General features: G+C 47.5%; 1 protein-coding gene across 4 annotated transcripts; it reads left to right on the top strand.

Moving 5' to 3' along the window:
* Positions 1-15,592, top strand: MATCAP1 (microtubule associated tyrosine carboxypeptidase 1). Of its 4 annotated transcripts, XM_074202670.1 has the most exons (7): positions 5-369; positions 7,220-7,861; positions 8,209-8,352; positions 8,526-8,658; positions 9,759-10,064; positions 11,907-12,004; positions 12,327-15,592. In XM_074202670.1, exons 2-7 carry the CDS (start codon positions 7,280-7,282, stop codon positions 12,489-12,491), a joined length of 1,428 nt encoding a protein of 475 aa, XP_074058771.1. In that variant the 5' UTR covers positions 5-369; positions 7,220-7,279; the 3' UTR covers positions 12,492-15,592. The 4 variants fall into 4 exon arrangements, with proteins under 4 accessions (XP_074058749.1, XP_074058756.1, XP_074058771.1 ...); XM_074202648.1 differs by having other exon boundaries at positions 1-369; positions 11,907-12,419; XM_074202655.1 differs by having other exon boundaries at positions 1-125; positions 11,907-12,419.
* Positions 15,593-16,460: the final 868 nt, after the last annotated feature.

Consider the following 16,460-nt stretch of genomic DNA (forward strand, 5'->3'; position numbering starts at 1 on the left):
CCAGAGCGGCAACGGGGCGGGGCTCGGGGAGGAGCCGGCGCATCCACCTATCGCGCCAGACCCCTCCGGCAGCCCGGCGGGCTGGACGAATCGGGAGGCCCGGCTCGCGGAAGCTCCGCCCCTAGGTAGGCGGGGCCAGAGCCGGCGGAGTAGCATGCCGGCGGCTCCTGTCTCCTCGCCGGGCTCCGGCCTCTCCCCCTAGGAATCGGCCCCCCCCCCGGAATCCCCCCGCTTCCGGCGCAGCCGCAGAGGCTGACGCGAGCACGTCGCGTGCGTGCATGCGTGCCGGCGTCGGGCTCGGAGCGGCCGCCCTCGGCTGCAGTGCGGACGCGGCGCTGCGGGGCCCACGGAGCCAAGGCCGGCGGACAGGTGGGGCGGGGCCGGGGGGCGGGTTCCGGGGCCGGTGGGGGCCGGCGCGGGCGTGCCCCTGGCCGCCGCGGCCGCCGCCCGCCCCCCGCGGGCCCTTCCATCCTCAGTGTTTAATGCGCGGGGCCTCCACGGCCTTGGATGGAGAGCGCAGGGCGCGCTCTTTGTGAGCTCCCGGGCCCCGCCCCGGCCCGGGCCCGCCCCGCCCCCGTTCTCGACCCCTATTGGCCCGCGTCCTTCTCCCTTTCACCCTCCCGCCCCTGCCCGGCTCCCATTGGTCAGCGCCGCGCCGCCTTCCCTTTAGCTCCTCCCTGGAGGGGCCGCACCGGGGCCGGACCCTGCGCCGCGGCGCCTCCACGCCCGGGGCCCTGGCCCTCGGAGAAGCCCCTGGAGGAGCCAAAGGAGGGCCTCGTGGGGGGCCCTGGGGCCCGGCGGGGTGGGGCCCGGGCCCGGGGCCTGTGCCGTGCGCTCTGGGAGCCCCGGCCTATGTGCGCACGACAGCTGGGCCGAGGGCGTGATCTGTGTGCCTTTGAAGACCTTATTTCCAACCATTGCCGATACTGCTTCAAAGGACGCTTGAAAATGCATAGTGCCGTCCCCAATAAAGTATGTGTTGAGAGTGGGAATCCGGGCTCAGACACTGAACAAGTCATTTCACCTCGGTCTGCCTTGGTTTCTGGTGTAAAATGGGGATCCAGCAGCCGCCTCCCGCGGCGGGCGTGAGGTTCAGATGAGTCTTCCCAGAAAGCCAAGCATGGCCAGCGTGGGGTCTGGCTGGCCCCAGATGGTTGAAGTCAAAGCGCACAGAATGACACGTGCTCAAAAGCGTCAATGGCTCTGTTAAATATTTTTGTATAACTTTTTAAGTGGGGAAAAAAACTATGGAGGGTGAACTAGAAGGGTTCTTGGTTGGGAAAGTACTGATTGCCAAGATAAAATTTAAAAAGCACTGTTTTTGGAGTTAGAGGGTTTGCAGTCTTGTCTGCCGCTGTATCTTTGGTCAAGTTACTAGTTAACAATTTCCCTTCCCTGGGCTTCAGTTTCCTCATTTGTAAAATGAGGTGATTTTTAGGGTCATTTTGTCAATGGGCTCATCAGATTCTAAAACAGAGGCATCCAATCTTTTAGCCCAACAAAACTTGTCAGGGGGCTCGTTTTTTTGTTGAACAATGAGACCCAGAAGAGGTAAAAGTTTGGACACCCCTGCTCTTAAAAGATTCTGCACCTAAGTACAGATTTAAGTCATCTGTTTGTATAGAAAAGAATCACAGGAGTGAATGAGTTCTGTATAGGAAGGTATGTAGAGAAGGGATTGGGAAGAGAGATTTTTGCCTCTCTTTTTCATTGGGAAGTGGCAGCAAGGTATCTAGGAGAGCATATCAATAAAACAAGTCAGCATGATAGGATCCAGAATTCTGTTGAAACCTTTTTCACAGAACTAACCTTAGGGAGCTGTGTTTCTTGATTAAATAGATCCCAACTGGACATACAGTAGGAATGAGTGGTTTAGAGAATTCCCCTGTGACAATTACATTCAGTTAAACTAAGCTGTTAATATATCTGTGTCCCAAATGCTGGGTACTTAAAGGATGAGATTACACAGGAACTTAAGGATCACCTCATCCAGATTTTATACAGAAGAGGGAACTGAACCTCAGGGAGGTTGTTAGGAATTGCCTTTAAAATCGGCTCTTTGCCAGTTTTTTGGGTCTCCCAAGTCTCAGCTGGACTGTTTGATTTTCCCATCCCTCCAAAAGTTCTTTAAGCCGTTTTCCTCTTTGGGCAGGTCAGATCCTCTGCCTGTGGATCTCAGGGTTAGGAGAGGTTGGCTACAAATTTATTCAGTGACACTGAGTACAGCAACTTTTTCTATAGATAAATTTTTTGCAAGACTAAAAAGTTCTAAGAAGTCCCATTCCCTCATTTCCTGTTTCTGGAGAGGTAGGCTACAAATTTATTCAGTGACACTGAGTACAGCAACTTTTTCTATAGATAAATTCTTTGCAAGACTAAAAAGTTCTAAGAAGTCCCATTCCCTCATTTCCTGTTTCTATTCCCTGGGGACTTGTCCCCATTTCCAACTTTCTAATAATTTTTCTTCTCTGTAGGACTCATTCCCCCAGCCTTGAAAGGTTGAAGAAGTAAACCCCTTCCTCTAACTTGATCTTAAGTTCAGTGCCTGTAGGGTATTGGATATTTAGGGTCAAAAAACCAGGAAAAGAAATAACTAGCATTTATGTAGCCCCTCTTGTGTGCAAGCAGGAAGGTGCTCATCTGCATTTCACAATCTCCATTCTACAGTTGAGGAAACTTGAGGTAGACAAGAGGTTGTAACTTAGCCAGTGTCACCCAGCTGGTAAATGAGACTGAATTTGAATTCAGGTCTTTGTTTTCAAGACTTGATATCTATCTGCTGCACCACCAACTGCCTGGATCCTATCTCCTTACTAGTTATGTGATTGTGGGCAAGTCATATCTATGAGAACCTTCTTTCCAGCATTATGATTTTCGAGTTATAGACTATGGGGTGCTTGTATTAATGTAGAAGTTCTGATAGACTGAAAATATGAGAATTTCAGTTCTAGTCCTGATGTTTACCCTGGGCTACACACTTGTCTGAACTTCAGTTTGCTCATCTGTAAATGGGCACCATCAGTGCATTACATGAACTTACAAGGTTCTTGTAAAAAAAAAAAAACCCAACACTTTGTAAATCTGTAAAGAATTGTATTGTTCCATGTAATTCAGATTGAAACATGAGGGGAATAGATAACAAAGTTGTTTACCATTTATTCATTCTGCAAATTATTGGACAGAAAAATAAATGCTGCTTTTATGATGTACCTACTTTGTATCTGGCACAGTACAAAGATTGAGAACATAAAGGCCAAGGACAGTCCCTGCTCCCACGGAGCTCAGTCTAATGGAGATAGTGTGCAAACAATTATGTACACAGGTGAGGTAACAGGATAAATTGAAGGTGGTTTCAGAGGGAAGGCACTGGAATTAAGGAGAATTAAAAAAAAAACCTTCCCTCTGGATTTCAGCTGAGACTTGAAGGAAGCCAGAAGGTGAAGATAAAGGAGAGAGTCCCAGCCAGGAGGAGGAATAGCCAGTGAAAGTATTCATAATTAGGCAATGGAGTGGCTTGTTTGAGCAGCAGCCAGGAGGCCAGTGTCACTGAACTGCAAAGTACATAGAAGGAAAATTTAAGTCTGTAAGGGTAGGGGGGCAGCTAGGTGGCACAGTAGATAGAGCACCGGCCCTGGAGTCAGGAGTACCTGAGTTCAGATGCGGCCTCAGACACTTAATTACCTAGCTGTGTGGCCATGGGCAAGCCACTTAACCCCATTTGCCTTGCAAAAACCTAAACAAAAAAAAAATAAGGGTAGGAGGGGGCTGGTTATCAAGGACTTTGAAAGATTTTCTGTTTAATCTGGGAGGTAATATGGAACCACTGATTGAAGGGGTGATATGGTTAGATCTGCATTTTAGGAAGGTCTGTTTGATGGTGAAGTGGAGTCTAGAATAGTGGGCAGAGAGCCCGCTGTCCTAGAGACTCCCATAGTCATGAGATGAGGATCTGCCTACAGGTAGTGGCAGTAGAAGAGAAGAAGAGAGATCTCTCAAAGATAGAAACTTCAGGATTTGCTCACTCGATACTGGATAAGAGAGGATGTGAACCTGGATGATAGAACCTGGCAGGTGGGACTAGTGTTGGGGAAGTAATGAGGGGAGTTTGGTGGGGTTTTTTTTGCAATTAAAATTTGAGGCTGTCAGTATTTCTTCTGAAGGCTCATTGAAAATATATTCAGGACAGTTCCAAGGATGACAGAGATGACACATATAGTTTCAATTTGTTTTTCTAGATATTTATATTTGGAAAGCACATACTAAAAATTCTTGGGGCAGCTAAGTGGTGCAATGGATAGAGCACCAACCTTGGAGTCAGGAGTACCTGAGTTCAAATTCAGTCTCAAGACATTTAATAATTACTTGTGTGACCTTGAGCAAGTCACTTAACCCCATAGCCTTGCAAAAAGAAAAGAGTGACATATTCTTAAATCTCTGTGGCTTGGTATTATGTCTGAGTTTTAGTCAGGGGCAGTCATTTTTATGATCTAGTTTGTCTAGTTGATTTTAAATTCTGGAAAAAATCTACTCTAATTGAATTGGACATAATGTATTGTATTTACTTTACCTAACTCTCAATACTGTGTGAAGAAAAGTCCTTTGTAAACCTTGATGAGAACTTAGAGAAACAGATAGCCAGGCGTCAGGCCCCAGTCCTACAGCTCCTTCCATATTCCTTGGTCCTCAAGGGGTACATGAGGCAATGTCTTCCAACAGTTGGGATCATTTGGGGGGAAAATTCTAATATTTAATATTTTATGATTCTTCTTCCCCCCCAAAAGAGTAAAGTAATGAGAGCTGTTAAACTTTGATGATGAGTAAGACTAGAGAGAGACTTAGCCAAACAGCAACAACAAATAATATTTACATGGTGCTTTGTTTTCTGAAGAAATCATTTTATCCTCATAGCAACCCTGGAAAGTAGGTGCCATTATCACCCCCATCTTACAATTGAGAAAACAGACAAATACTGACTTGCCTAAGGTCATATAGCTAGTATCTGAGACAAAATTTGAATTCAGGTCTTCCTGACTCTAGGCCTGGTACTTTAGCTAAACACTGTGCTCCTCAGTTTGGCTGCTGCTCAAACAAGCCCCTCCATTGCCCAATTATGAGACCAGATGAGGAGGAAGGTGAGTCAGCCTAGTGATGAGGTAGCTTTGGAAGGAACCTCCAGGAAATCATTTAGTTCAGTTTTTCACCACTGGGCAAGTGTATCTAAACAGGAGGAGGATTCTACAATACCCACCTATTCCTAGAAGTGGAGGGCCTATTTTTTTTAAAAGTAAAAGTGAAGTGGCTAGGTGGAGCAGTGGATAAAGCACCAGCCCTGGTGTCAGGAGTACCTGGGTTCAAATCCGGCCTCAGATACTTAATAATTGCCTAGCTGTGTGGCCTTGGGCAAGTCACTTAACCCCATTTGCCTTGCAAAAACCTAAAAAAAAAAGTGATTTTCTTTTGGACATTTTTTGGTAGTTGAACATTTCATGACAATGTAAGAACTAATGTGTTCTATAGCAGAGGATTGGTTCAAGTCCTTGATTTACTACATGCCAGTTGTGTTAAAACCTCTATATGTCCTTTAACACTTCTGTTCCCTGGCAATTCCCCAAATTTCAAAGAAGATGGCATTCATCATTGGAGAGAGGATGTTCTTTACCAGGAGGTCCCTAAACTGAAGAAATGGCAGGGGTGTGTTTGTGTGTCTGTGTGTGTGTGTGTGTGTGATGTGTGTGATGTGTATGTGCATGTATGCAATTGGGGTTAAGTGACTTGCCCAAGGTTGCACATCTAGTATCTGAGGTCAGATTTGAACTCAAGTCCTCTTGACTCTGCTGTTGCTCTACCCACCAGGATACCTCACTTCCCCACAGGTCTAATTTTTAAAAATTACAGTCATGAGATGAAGAAATGAGTAAAGGAAAAAGGAATTGTAGATGTCATCTCATTGCACCATTTCCTTTTACAGTTTACAGAGAAGGGAACTGAGGCTCTAACCAAGGTCTGTCTTCTAGTTAATGGCAGAGCCCCAGTGATCTATGTTGCCCTTTTTCAGTCAGACCACACCTGCCTTCCCTTAAGGACTCAAGGGTCCAGGCTCTACGCTGAAAATCTGGTGAGCTCTAGAGGGCAGCAAGTTGTTTCTTCTTGGAAGTTCACTCAGACACAGATCCTATGCCTTGACCCTTCAGTCATTTGTTTCAGTATTTGCTTTCTGAATTAGGCTCTACTCTTAGTCAATGAAATGAGCAGGTAGTGGGAACCTACTTTGTGCAAATACAGTGTATATAGAGAGATTAAATAGGGGAATAAATAATCATGTCTTTTCCAGTACCAAAGATCATATCGATTTGATTATAGGCTCTACTCTTAGTCAATGAAATGAGCAGGTAGTGGGAACCTACTTTGTGCAAATACAGTGTATATAGAGAGATTAAATAGGGGAATAAATAATCATGTCTTTTCCAGTACCAAAGATCATATCAATTTGATTATTTCTTGAGCTAGAGTAGACAATTGGGAATGGGGAGGGTTAGGTCAGGAGGAGAGGGGGGTGCCTATAGGGCAGATGGGTGGATGCCCACCCTATATTGCCTCTACATGGTGTCTGATGGGTTTATCTAAATAGAATGAAGTAGCACAGTATGAGTGTCTGGGGCCAGATAGAAATGAAGAGGGATAGAAGGATGGAAGAACAGAATTATTAAGCAACTTTGTCCTAAGCACTTTACCAAATAGTGTCTTTCTGATTTTCACAACTATCCTGGGAGTTAGGTTCTTTTATTATTCCCATTTTACTCTTGAGGAGATTGGCGTAAACAGCTTAAGTGACTTGCCTAGGGTCACCCAGCTTGGAAGTATCTGAGGTTGGATTTGAACTCTTCCAGACTCCAGATCCAACCTTCGATCCACTGAGCCACCAGCTCCTCTGTAGGACTTGAGTTGGGATGAAGGCTGACTTCCCATCCATTCCCTCCCTCAGGCCTCTTTGGCTACCAGAGCTTCCTTTCATACCTTTCTGGACAGTAATCTGCTCACCTTTCAAGCCTTCTTTTCCTCATGATCACATCTGATTCTCCTTTCCTTTCATCATCTTTATCAGATTCTCCGACTCCATATCCAGTGGTTTTTCTGCCCCATTATATTCCATCCGGCCCTGTCATTAAGCAACCATTCCTACTTTGTTTCATACACCTCATGTTATTTTGTGTCCCCACAGGCCAGGATCGAGGATAGTGGGAGATCACACATCCAGATGTGACTCTTCTCGGAGGGCAGAATGGTGCTGGACTCAGGGACCCAGGCCTATGAGCAGGCGCCCCCTTCCCTCCCTATCAGGCCCTCCTCTGTTTCTGGGTTGGGGAAGATCTCACACCAGAATGGGCCGCAACTGTACCCCTCTATCCAGTCGCCGATGTCAACCCCCAGCTCCCACAAGTCCTCCCCAGTCGTCCCAGTATATTCTAGACCCTCTACATCTCAGCCATCAGGCCTGGCCTCTTCCCGCCCCAAGGTTGCAAGTCCGAAGTCTGAAATAAGACGACTCTCATCAACCTCACTGAGTCGTAATCGGATCCGGCGCAGTGAGAGTTCCTGCTCAGTTGGAGGGCCCAGCAGGAAGGGACGCCTCCGGCCTGCCTCCTCTCTGCCCCACATTGCTAAAAGCAAGGCGGAGGAAAGCCGGGCGCCTGGGAAGAGCCCCTGCCTGCTGGTGGCCTTAAGACCCAACAACCTGGAGCAAGAGCGAGACCGGTTCTTTCAATCAAGGTACACCTACAACCCGCAGTTTGAATACGAGGAGCCAGTTCCTGCTGCCGTGTTGGAAAAGTACAGTGAGGCCTCGGACAAGTTCATCCCCCAGGTCAGGGAGCCAGGGACGCCTCCTTCCCCCTTGGTTGGTCTGGCCCCTTCCCCGGTGTAGTGGGTTCCATAGGAGCAGGAAAGAGCTCTTGCCCTGCCCCTCTCCTCAGCTCCTGACTCATCCTCTCTGTGTCCCCCCCCACCCCCCACCCCGCCCCTGGCCTCCAAGCCTCTAGCAGTGTCTTTCCCCTGCAGAGTTAACTGTTTCTTTCCCACTCCCTCCTCTCCTGGTCTTCACCTCAGCTTCATGCTGAATTCCTGCCATCCCACTGGCCTGGGGATAAGCTCAGGCTGAGGCCATGGCTAGGATAAGGGTGACAGCCCCTGGCGGCGGGGTGTGTATGGCAGGCGGTGAGGATCATTGAAGCAGTCCTGGAGAAGTATGGCAGCTACGAGCAATTCGAGGCAATCACTGGAGGCCAGCTGCTGACTAAGTGCCAAATCTGGTCCATTGTCCGAAAATATATGCAGAAGGAAGGCTGCTCTGGAGAGGTGAGTCATGGGAGGAAGGAATCCTTCCTGGACTGGTCCATCCCAAGTGAGGGGGTCCTAGAGAGCAGAGGGTTGGGGGGTGCCTCATTGGTACCTCATTCTTCCCTGAGATTTATGGGGAACCTTGGGAAAAGGAAGCAGCTCTGACCTGTCTCTGTCTTCCCCCCTGACAGGTGGTGGTACAGCTGAGTGAGGACCTGCTGTCCCAAGCCGTGATGATGGTGGAGAACAGCCGGCCCACGCTGGCCATCAACCTGACTGGGGCTCGCCAGTTCTGGCTGGAAGGGATGTTGCGGCATGAGATAGGTCAGGATGAGGGACCGACCCTCCAAGCTAGCAGGCGTACTATGTCATGGATAGAGAAGGCCTGGTCCAGGAGATGGGGGTTGGGAAGGGGAATGGACACAAAAGGGAAACTGGGAGATGGGGAGAGCTGTAGAGGAGGCAGAGGTTTGGGTGGAAGGTGGATCTGGGTATGGTCATCGAGGGATCTTGGGGAGCAAGCTGTGGCCCTGTAATCTCATTCCCTTTATTTCTTCCCCTCCTTCCCTGAGGACGGTCCCTCCCTGGAATGACCAGCTTCCCTCATCCCTCTTACTCACAGAGGTAGGCAGGCAGAGCCCCTCCCTGGGGGCCCATCATCTCCTCTGCCAATACAATCTTACCCTTCTGGGCCTTACCCTCTCCTCACTAACTTTTTCTCTGGCTTCTTCCCCATTTCATTTGGGTTGAGGCAGGGGGTCTGAGATGCGGCCTGCAGCCAGAGGAGAATCCAGGTGCCCCACCTGCTCAGCTAGAGGCCACCAGCTCCCTCTGATTGTAGTACTTGGTCTTCTTGTGCCCTCTTCATTCACTCCTCCAAAAAAACTCAAAAATAACCTCCAGGGTATAGGAGGAAGCTCCCAGAGGGTGCAGGTGGGGGCCAGTCCACGGGGAGAATCCCAATGATCAATCTGGTCATGTGCACATGTGTGGAGTGAGGAGAAAAGGAGGGCTGTCTCTTCAGTGGGTTGGGGGAGTTAAGGGACCTTGCCTGGGGTCACTAATCACTTTTCCTTTACTTCTATCTCTTTTCCTAAAGAATCTTGTTACTCTGGGCTTGAGATGTCTGCAGAGAGGCTGGGGTGTGACTGGGGGGGGCAGGATGTGCATGTCTGTGAGGGAGGGAGTGAGTGAAGGTTTGTTGTAAAGTCTCAGCCTTGTTGTGGTGGGGTCTGGACTGGGGTCTTTTTGCTGTATCTCTCTGTGAATTTATGTGAGAGTGAGTGAATAATTGCTTCTTATGTGTGACAGGTGTGTCTGAGTGAAGGTGTGCAGAGGGAGGACTGTCTGCATTGCTTCTGGGGCAGCAGGGAGGGGGCTTTCCTTGGACTGGGGTCCCCAACGCTCTGCCTTCCCCCTCACAGGCACCCATTATCTTCGGTTTGTCAATAACACGCAGCAGCCATGGAACACCTCTGACGGCCGGCGGCAGTACGGGCTACAGCCCGCCAACCCCACTGAGGAAGGGCTGGCCAGCCTGCACAGTGTGCTTTTCCGGAAACAACCCTTCCTCTGGCGGGCAGCATTGCTGTACTACACCATCCAGCGTGCAGCCCTGATGTCCTTCCACCAGCTTTTCCACGACCTCGCACAGTATGTGCAGGATGCCTCAGTGCGCTGGGAGTACTGTGTGCGGGCCAAGAGGGGCCAGACAGACACATCCAAGCCTGGTGAGGGAGCCCTAAGGACTGCGTGCTTCCAGAACTGTAAAGTAGGAGAGCCAGAAGGGCCCTTTATTGGGGTGGGGGGGAAGGGAGAGAAACGGTGACTGTGAGGAAAAGGGACTTGCTCAGGGTCATCCAATGAATTTGTGACAAGTCTCCTGGTGCAATTCAGTCCATTCCCTAGGCCTGAGTTCTCAAGACCAGTCCCAACACCACCTCCATTCCCTCAATATACAAGCAAGTCATTCCCAAGATTCATTTTTTAAAGGGATTCCTAAGAATATGAGCCGAGCCACCTTTTCTCATGGAAAAATGCTATACACAGGCTCAGCTCCTGACTTGTATGCTATGTATTCCTTCATTTGTAAAATAACTATTAGAAGACACAACCTATTTTAGTTTGCAGAGTGACATGTAAAGTTTAGGGGAGGTAGGCATATAGGTATCATCATCTTTATTTTATGGAGGAGGAAACAGACACAGAGAGGTGAGGTGACCTTTCTCATAGCTCTTTGGAGGGTCCTGTAGCATGGGTCTGGCCATCTCTAAGGTTCCCTTCTAACACACTCTAATACCCTGGATCCATCTTGGATGAGATAACTGCTTCAGAGTCCAAGAAGTAGACAGGAAGGAGAGTCCTGACTTCCCCAAAGATGGTGGAGATGAAAAGTTCAAATCACTGAGTGCCCCCCCCCTTATTTGTTTATATTTTTCATCCCTTTGCACATGTATATTTTTAAATTACAAAATTTCCTTCTACCCTCCCTTCCCACCCCCCACCCTTCAGTGGCGAACAGTCAGGTTAGCATTGTATATACATATTTTTGATAAACATGTTTTACAGATTAGTCATTTTCAGTATGAGGAATTAGGATTAAGGAAAGAGATCCATAAGAGGTAATTTTTATAAAGTGTTCATCAGATTCTGATTTATTTTGTGTGTGTTTTGTTACATTTTGTTTTGTTTTTCTTCCTCTGCATGGGGATCACATTGTCCATAGCTAGTCTAGTACAGTTGTCCTAGCTTTTTGAACTGCTGAGAGGAGCTGCTTCTATCTAGGTTGATGATCTCACTATGTTATTGGGTTTTTTGGGTTTTTGTTTTTTTTTTTTTGCAAGGCAAACGGGGTTAAGTGGCTTGCCCAAGGCCACACAGCTAAGTAATTATTAAGTGTCTGAGACCGGATTTGAACCCAGGTACTCCTGACTCCAGGGCCGGTGCTTTATCCACTACGCCACCTAGCCACCCCACAATGTTATTGTTGACGTGTACATTGTTCTCTTGGTTCTGCTCTCATCGCTCAGCATCAGATCCTGTAACTCATTCCATACTTCTCTAGAGTCCAACCATTTATGGTTCCTTATAGAACAGTAGTATACCAGAGCATTCTGCCATCCCCCAATTCATAGGCATCCCCTCAATTTCCAATTCTTGGCTATTACAAAAAGAGCTGCTGTGAATATTTTGGAACATGTGGGACTTTGCCCATTTTTTATAATTTCTTCTGAATTGGAATTGCTGGGTCAAAGGGAATGAACATTTTTATTTGAGCATCCTTTTTTTTAAAGGACTGTCTTGCAGAGAAAAGGTCAGACACATTCTGCTTGGCCCCAAGGACCAGAAGGTAGATGTTGCAAAGGCAGATTTGGCTCATTATAAGATAAACTGAGTTACCTATTAATGAAAGCCTTAAGGTAAAACCTGGATGACCACTTCTTGGGGAAATTGTAGAGGGGAGTTTTCCTCAACTAGGAGTTGGATTAGACTTTCATACTGAGATTCTGAGGTTGAGTGTGACCGTCCTTCCTTAAGGAGAGAGAGTCCTGAATCTCTTCACTCCCTTGTAGGCTGCTTCAGTAAGGACCAGGTATACCTGGATGGAATCCTTCGCATCCTCCGGCATCGGCGGAGTATTGATTTTCATATGCTGACTGCTTTGGGCAAGGTGAGGCTGACCCCATGGGAGGGGGCTCCAGAGGAGCCTCCATGGGAGGGGGCTTCTCTCGTCAGGGCAGCTCCAAGTCCTGGCCTCATCCAGGGCCTTCCTTGGCATCCCTGCTGCCGGATCCAGCCCAGTCCTAGCACCAGTCGAGAAGGCCTTGTGAGTATGTCAGAAGCTTGCCAGTTGCTGGTCTGGTCAATGAAAGAGCCCCAGCTTTGACTGTGGGGTGGCGGAGCAGCTCTGCAACAGGAAGCTGTCTCTTGACCTTTCTCCTCATAGGTGATAAGACAAAGTCCCTGGGATCCTTTCTCTCCTTCCCCTCCAGGTCTCCTATGAGGATGTGAATCAACTTCGACCTCATGGAAAGCTGGAGAAGACACGCATCCCTCACTTCATGCAGGATTTAACACGTTACCACCAGCAGCTGGAACACATCATTGCCACCAACCGCTTGGATGATATCCAGCTGAACATCCTGTTGCCAGACTGAGGGGCTGCGGGTGGGGATCAGGGGTTAGTGGGTGACTGGTCAGCTGGCTGGCCAGGGATCAGGGAAATGAAAGATCCTTGGTCAACTCCATTAGCCATGGGCAAGAGCATGGCCAATAGTTCCATGCTCTGAATATTAGGGAAATTGGGGAAATGGGCTGCATAATATATGCTTGGAGTTCTCTCTGGAAGGGAGCTCTGCAATCTATCTTCAAGCCTAGAATCGGAGGGGAATTCCTCCTAGAAGGCCAGGAAAAAGATCCTGAGACTGCCCTGTCCACTAGAATGAAAAGATCCCAGCAGGGATGAAAAGGGAGATGGACTTGGTTTGGTTTCTTGGGGAGAGGAGAAGGAGCCGGCTCTGGGTGTATACCTATAGGGGAGTGAGTATGTCAGGAGCGGGTGGGGAGGAGGGTCTCCTTGTGCATGAGACAGATACAATAGGGTTCCGGGGCTCTACTTCTTTGCTTCTCCCATCCTCTGCTGGCAGGGACTGGTCCCCCCAAAGAGTCATTTAAGCCTCTTGCTAGGAGCAAGAGCTTCTTTTGGTGCTTAGACCCCTTGATGTCTACCTCTTGCTGGGCTTGCGTGGAGGGCAAAACATCCATGTACCCTTCCCCAGCCAAGGCCCTAGAACTGCTGCTGACCTTTTGAGTGTGCCAAGGCTCCTCCCTCCTCCGCTTTATCAGTACTACCATTATGGAGATAGCATGCAGGTCTGTGGATTCCAGCAATTCAGTTCAAACATTAATTTGGCATCCACTGTGTTGAAGGTCCTGCATCCATCCCTGAGGGTAGAAAACTGAGAAACAAGAACCTCCCTCGGCCCCGCCCCCCTCCACCAAAAGCTTACAGGTTGACAAGGGAAGTCTGGTAGCAGCAGTATGAGGTAGAATTCGAGAGGCCCCTAAGGACATCGGGTGAAGGCAAAGTGGTGGGACTGGACTGTGTCACTCCTCTACATGTCAGGGTGCAGTGGGTGGTTATGAGTGTGGGGAGGCTGCTCTGTGATCCTTGCTCCTCTTTCCTCCCTTCTTTTCCTGCTGCCTTGGGCTTCCCTAGGAGAGCTCCACTGTTCCCCTTCCCCCAACACATACCCCATTTTAGGGAAAAGTTGGTGAATCCAGATGTAATACCTTTCCAGAGTAGGGCAGTGTCCTGAGTGCTTGCGCCTTGCTCTAATGGGGAGATGGCTCCTACTCTCAGGGACCTTCCAGTCTCCAGAGGCCCCGGCCTTGTCTTCTTTCTGATCCTGAGTTTATGTTTAGACCTGGGTTTTATCAGAAGTAAATGAAATTTGTGGTTGGATAACAGTACAGTTAGGTGACTGTTGAACCTTTTGGACACTGACTTTTAAGAAGGAATGAATAGGTCAGTGCCAGCTTGAAGGGGCAGGTCTACGGACCAAGCAGGTCTTGGGCTTTGGTGTTTTTGTATGAGTAAAGTTAATGAAGGCCCTAAATGTCTAGATAATGTAAAGGGAGAGGACTAATCTGTGGGAGAGTCAGGATATAAGGAAAGCCCAGTTGGAACTGATTTATTTGTGTGAAACCCTGTGCTGAATGCTAGGCTTGTGATTTTACTGAGGCAAGGGGAGCAGAAAGTCCTTTGGCTTGATGGGTTGCTCTGGTTTTTTGGTGCCATCTCCCTCATAGCAGAGTGTCTTCATTTGTTGTAGAGAGGCAACTGTTAACTAGTCAGCAAAAAACAAGTAGAAGCTGCAGGCACAAGTACTAGGTGCCCCCACGAGCACTAGCCCTGCTCCTGGCTAGTTTTGATACTGGCTGAGTCTCTTCTGAGGCCTAGTTTCTTCTTCTGTAAACTGAAAGGTTAACGTTTTAGGTTCATGAGTTTTAGAATGTGCTCAGACTTTGGGGATCTTTTTTCAGAAACAAGGTCTGTTGTAACTTTGGAGATGGGAGATGACCAGCTACTTTTCAGAATATTCTTGGTCACATGGCAAATATAATCCACCAATAGTATTAACTCACAAAGTCAGTATTTACAGTGCTTTCCTCAAAACCATCCTGTGGCATTAGAGAGGAATGGGGAATGGAAACAGTGTTTTATAGATTAATATCTAGGCTCAAATGGGTAAAGTAGCTTCCAAGGTGTCAGAGGCAAGGCTGGAATTCTTCCCCACTCTGATATATGGCCATAACCAAAGCAAATAGTGCATGTTGCCTTTTTTAAACCTTGACTTATTTTCCTAATTCAGATGTTGGTATTTGTGTTGATCTGACTTCCTTTGAACACAAATGTTGCAAGATGGGCAGATCAATTAGCCAGTGTATTTTGCCTTGGACTCCAAGTCTTAAGACCCCAAGCCATCGCCAATCTGGTCAGGCCTGGTCAATGATTTCATCAAGGCCTCTCTTGGTTGTGTGCTTCAAGGGTTCAGTGCTGTTAGAAGCTGAGTTATTATTGGGGAACACTTGACCCTGTGGAAACAAGCCTGGAGCCCCTGACTCCATTGCCCTTTATCCTGTACCTCAGCAGGAAATGTTTTTGTTTTACCATTTCCATCCCTACCTGGCATCCTAGGAACCTAAAACAATGATCAGATGAGCTTAGGTCACATACTAGTGATCTTAACACTCTGTGGGAAAGAGGCCTTGACCTGTGGCTATGGTGTAGGTCAGATTTGTTCAGGAATTGGCTGGATCAGCTTGGAGTTGGGATTGTAAACTCTTGGAGAATGTCCAGGCAATTCTCAGCTTCCTTTTGCTCAGCTGTAGAACTGAGAGAGTTGGACTAGATCTCTAAGGTCCCTTCTACCTTGGAATCCGATGATTCTTCTTTAGTAAGGAGGATAGGGAATGTGGCAGGAGGCTAGCTTCCCTGGAGGCTGGGCTTGGTGTTTGGGTGTCCTCTCTTCCCTCTGCCCAGACAGCTGCTCTAGCAGTGCCTTTGCCTGGAGAGGAGGCTCTGGTGCTGTCGGGAGATTCACTTTTACTGAACATATACTTAAGGTTGGAGGGTTACCCATCCCCCCTTGTATGTTGATATCTGGAATTGCAAATGATTTCTCACATCACTTTATTTCTCCTCCCAGAAAGGAGGGGCAAGAGGAGCTTTGGAATAAAATTATTTTTTACCTTACTCTTATTACTTTGACCTTTTTTTTAAATGTGTCACAAAACAAATCATTTCAATTCCACCGCTATATCAAACCTGCTATTGTGGCAAAAACATTTATGAAGAAATTCTAATACAGTGGTGGCAATACATAAAATATGCTGCGCTGGTAATCCTCCATCTCATTCCCCTGCAGGAAATACTTGTTTCATGGCCCTTAACACGTTTCTCAGTTATTCCAAGTTTACATCCTTTAGCACCATCATCATTTACATTGTTGAAGTCATGATGCATCTTGTTCTAATTGGCTCTTCTTACTTACCCTGCATTGATTTGCACAAATCTTCCCACACTTCTATTTTAGATTCATTATTTCTTACTGCACAATTTTATTCCTTTGTATTCTTAGATCATCATTTGTCCAGCTAGTCTCCAATTTATGGGCACTCATCCAAACTGGCCCTGAGGAAACAAGCCTTGATTCCTTTGCCTTCCATCCTCTACCCCACCAGAAAATACTTTTTTTTTTTACTACTTCCACCCCCATCCTCATTCCAGGAACCTAAAACAATGATCAGACTATCCAGGAGCTTAAGTCACTACTAGTCTCTTAACCACATAAGAGGCCCTGACCAATGACTAAGGTCAGTACAGTAAACAGATGCTGCTTTAATTATTTTGGTCTATATTGGGACTTTGTTTCTGACTTTGACTTCCTTGGGGCAGTGAAGTGAACTAGTGAGTTCACTTCATACAAGTTTACAGACTTGAGCTTTTTTTATTGGTTGTTTAAAATAAGTGTTTAGTGCTAAACAATGACAATACAAATGCAAAGAGGAAGAGATAGTCTTTGCCCTCAAGGAGCTTAGATTGCATGAAAATTTAAATTGGT

This window comes from Macrotis lagotis, chromosome 1, assembly GCF_037893015.1.
Source record: "Macrotis lagotis isolate mMagLag1 chromosome 1, bilby.v1.9.chrom.fasta, whole genome shotgun sequence".
Classification (NCBI taxonomy): domain Eukaryota; kingdom Metazoa; phylum Chordata; class Mammalia; order Peramelemorphia; family Peramelidae; genus Macrotis; species Macrotis lagotis.

Bases quoted from the DNA above. Each gene is read 5' to 3' on its own strand.
- MATCAP1 (XM_074202648.1), top strand. From the start codon at position 7,280: ATGGTGCTGGACTCAGGGACCCAGGCCTATGAGCAGGCGCCCCCTTCC. The intron at 8,353-8,525 runs GTGAGTCATGGG...CCCCCCTGACAG, and splicing joins AGGAAGGCTGCTCTGGAGAG to GTGGTGGTACAGCTGAGTGA. The intron at 8,659-9,758 runs GTCAGGATGAGG...TCCCCCTCACAG, and splicing joins GATGTTGCGGCATGAGATAG to GCACCCATTATCTTCGGTTT.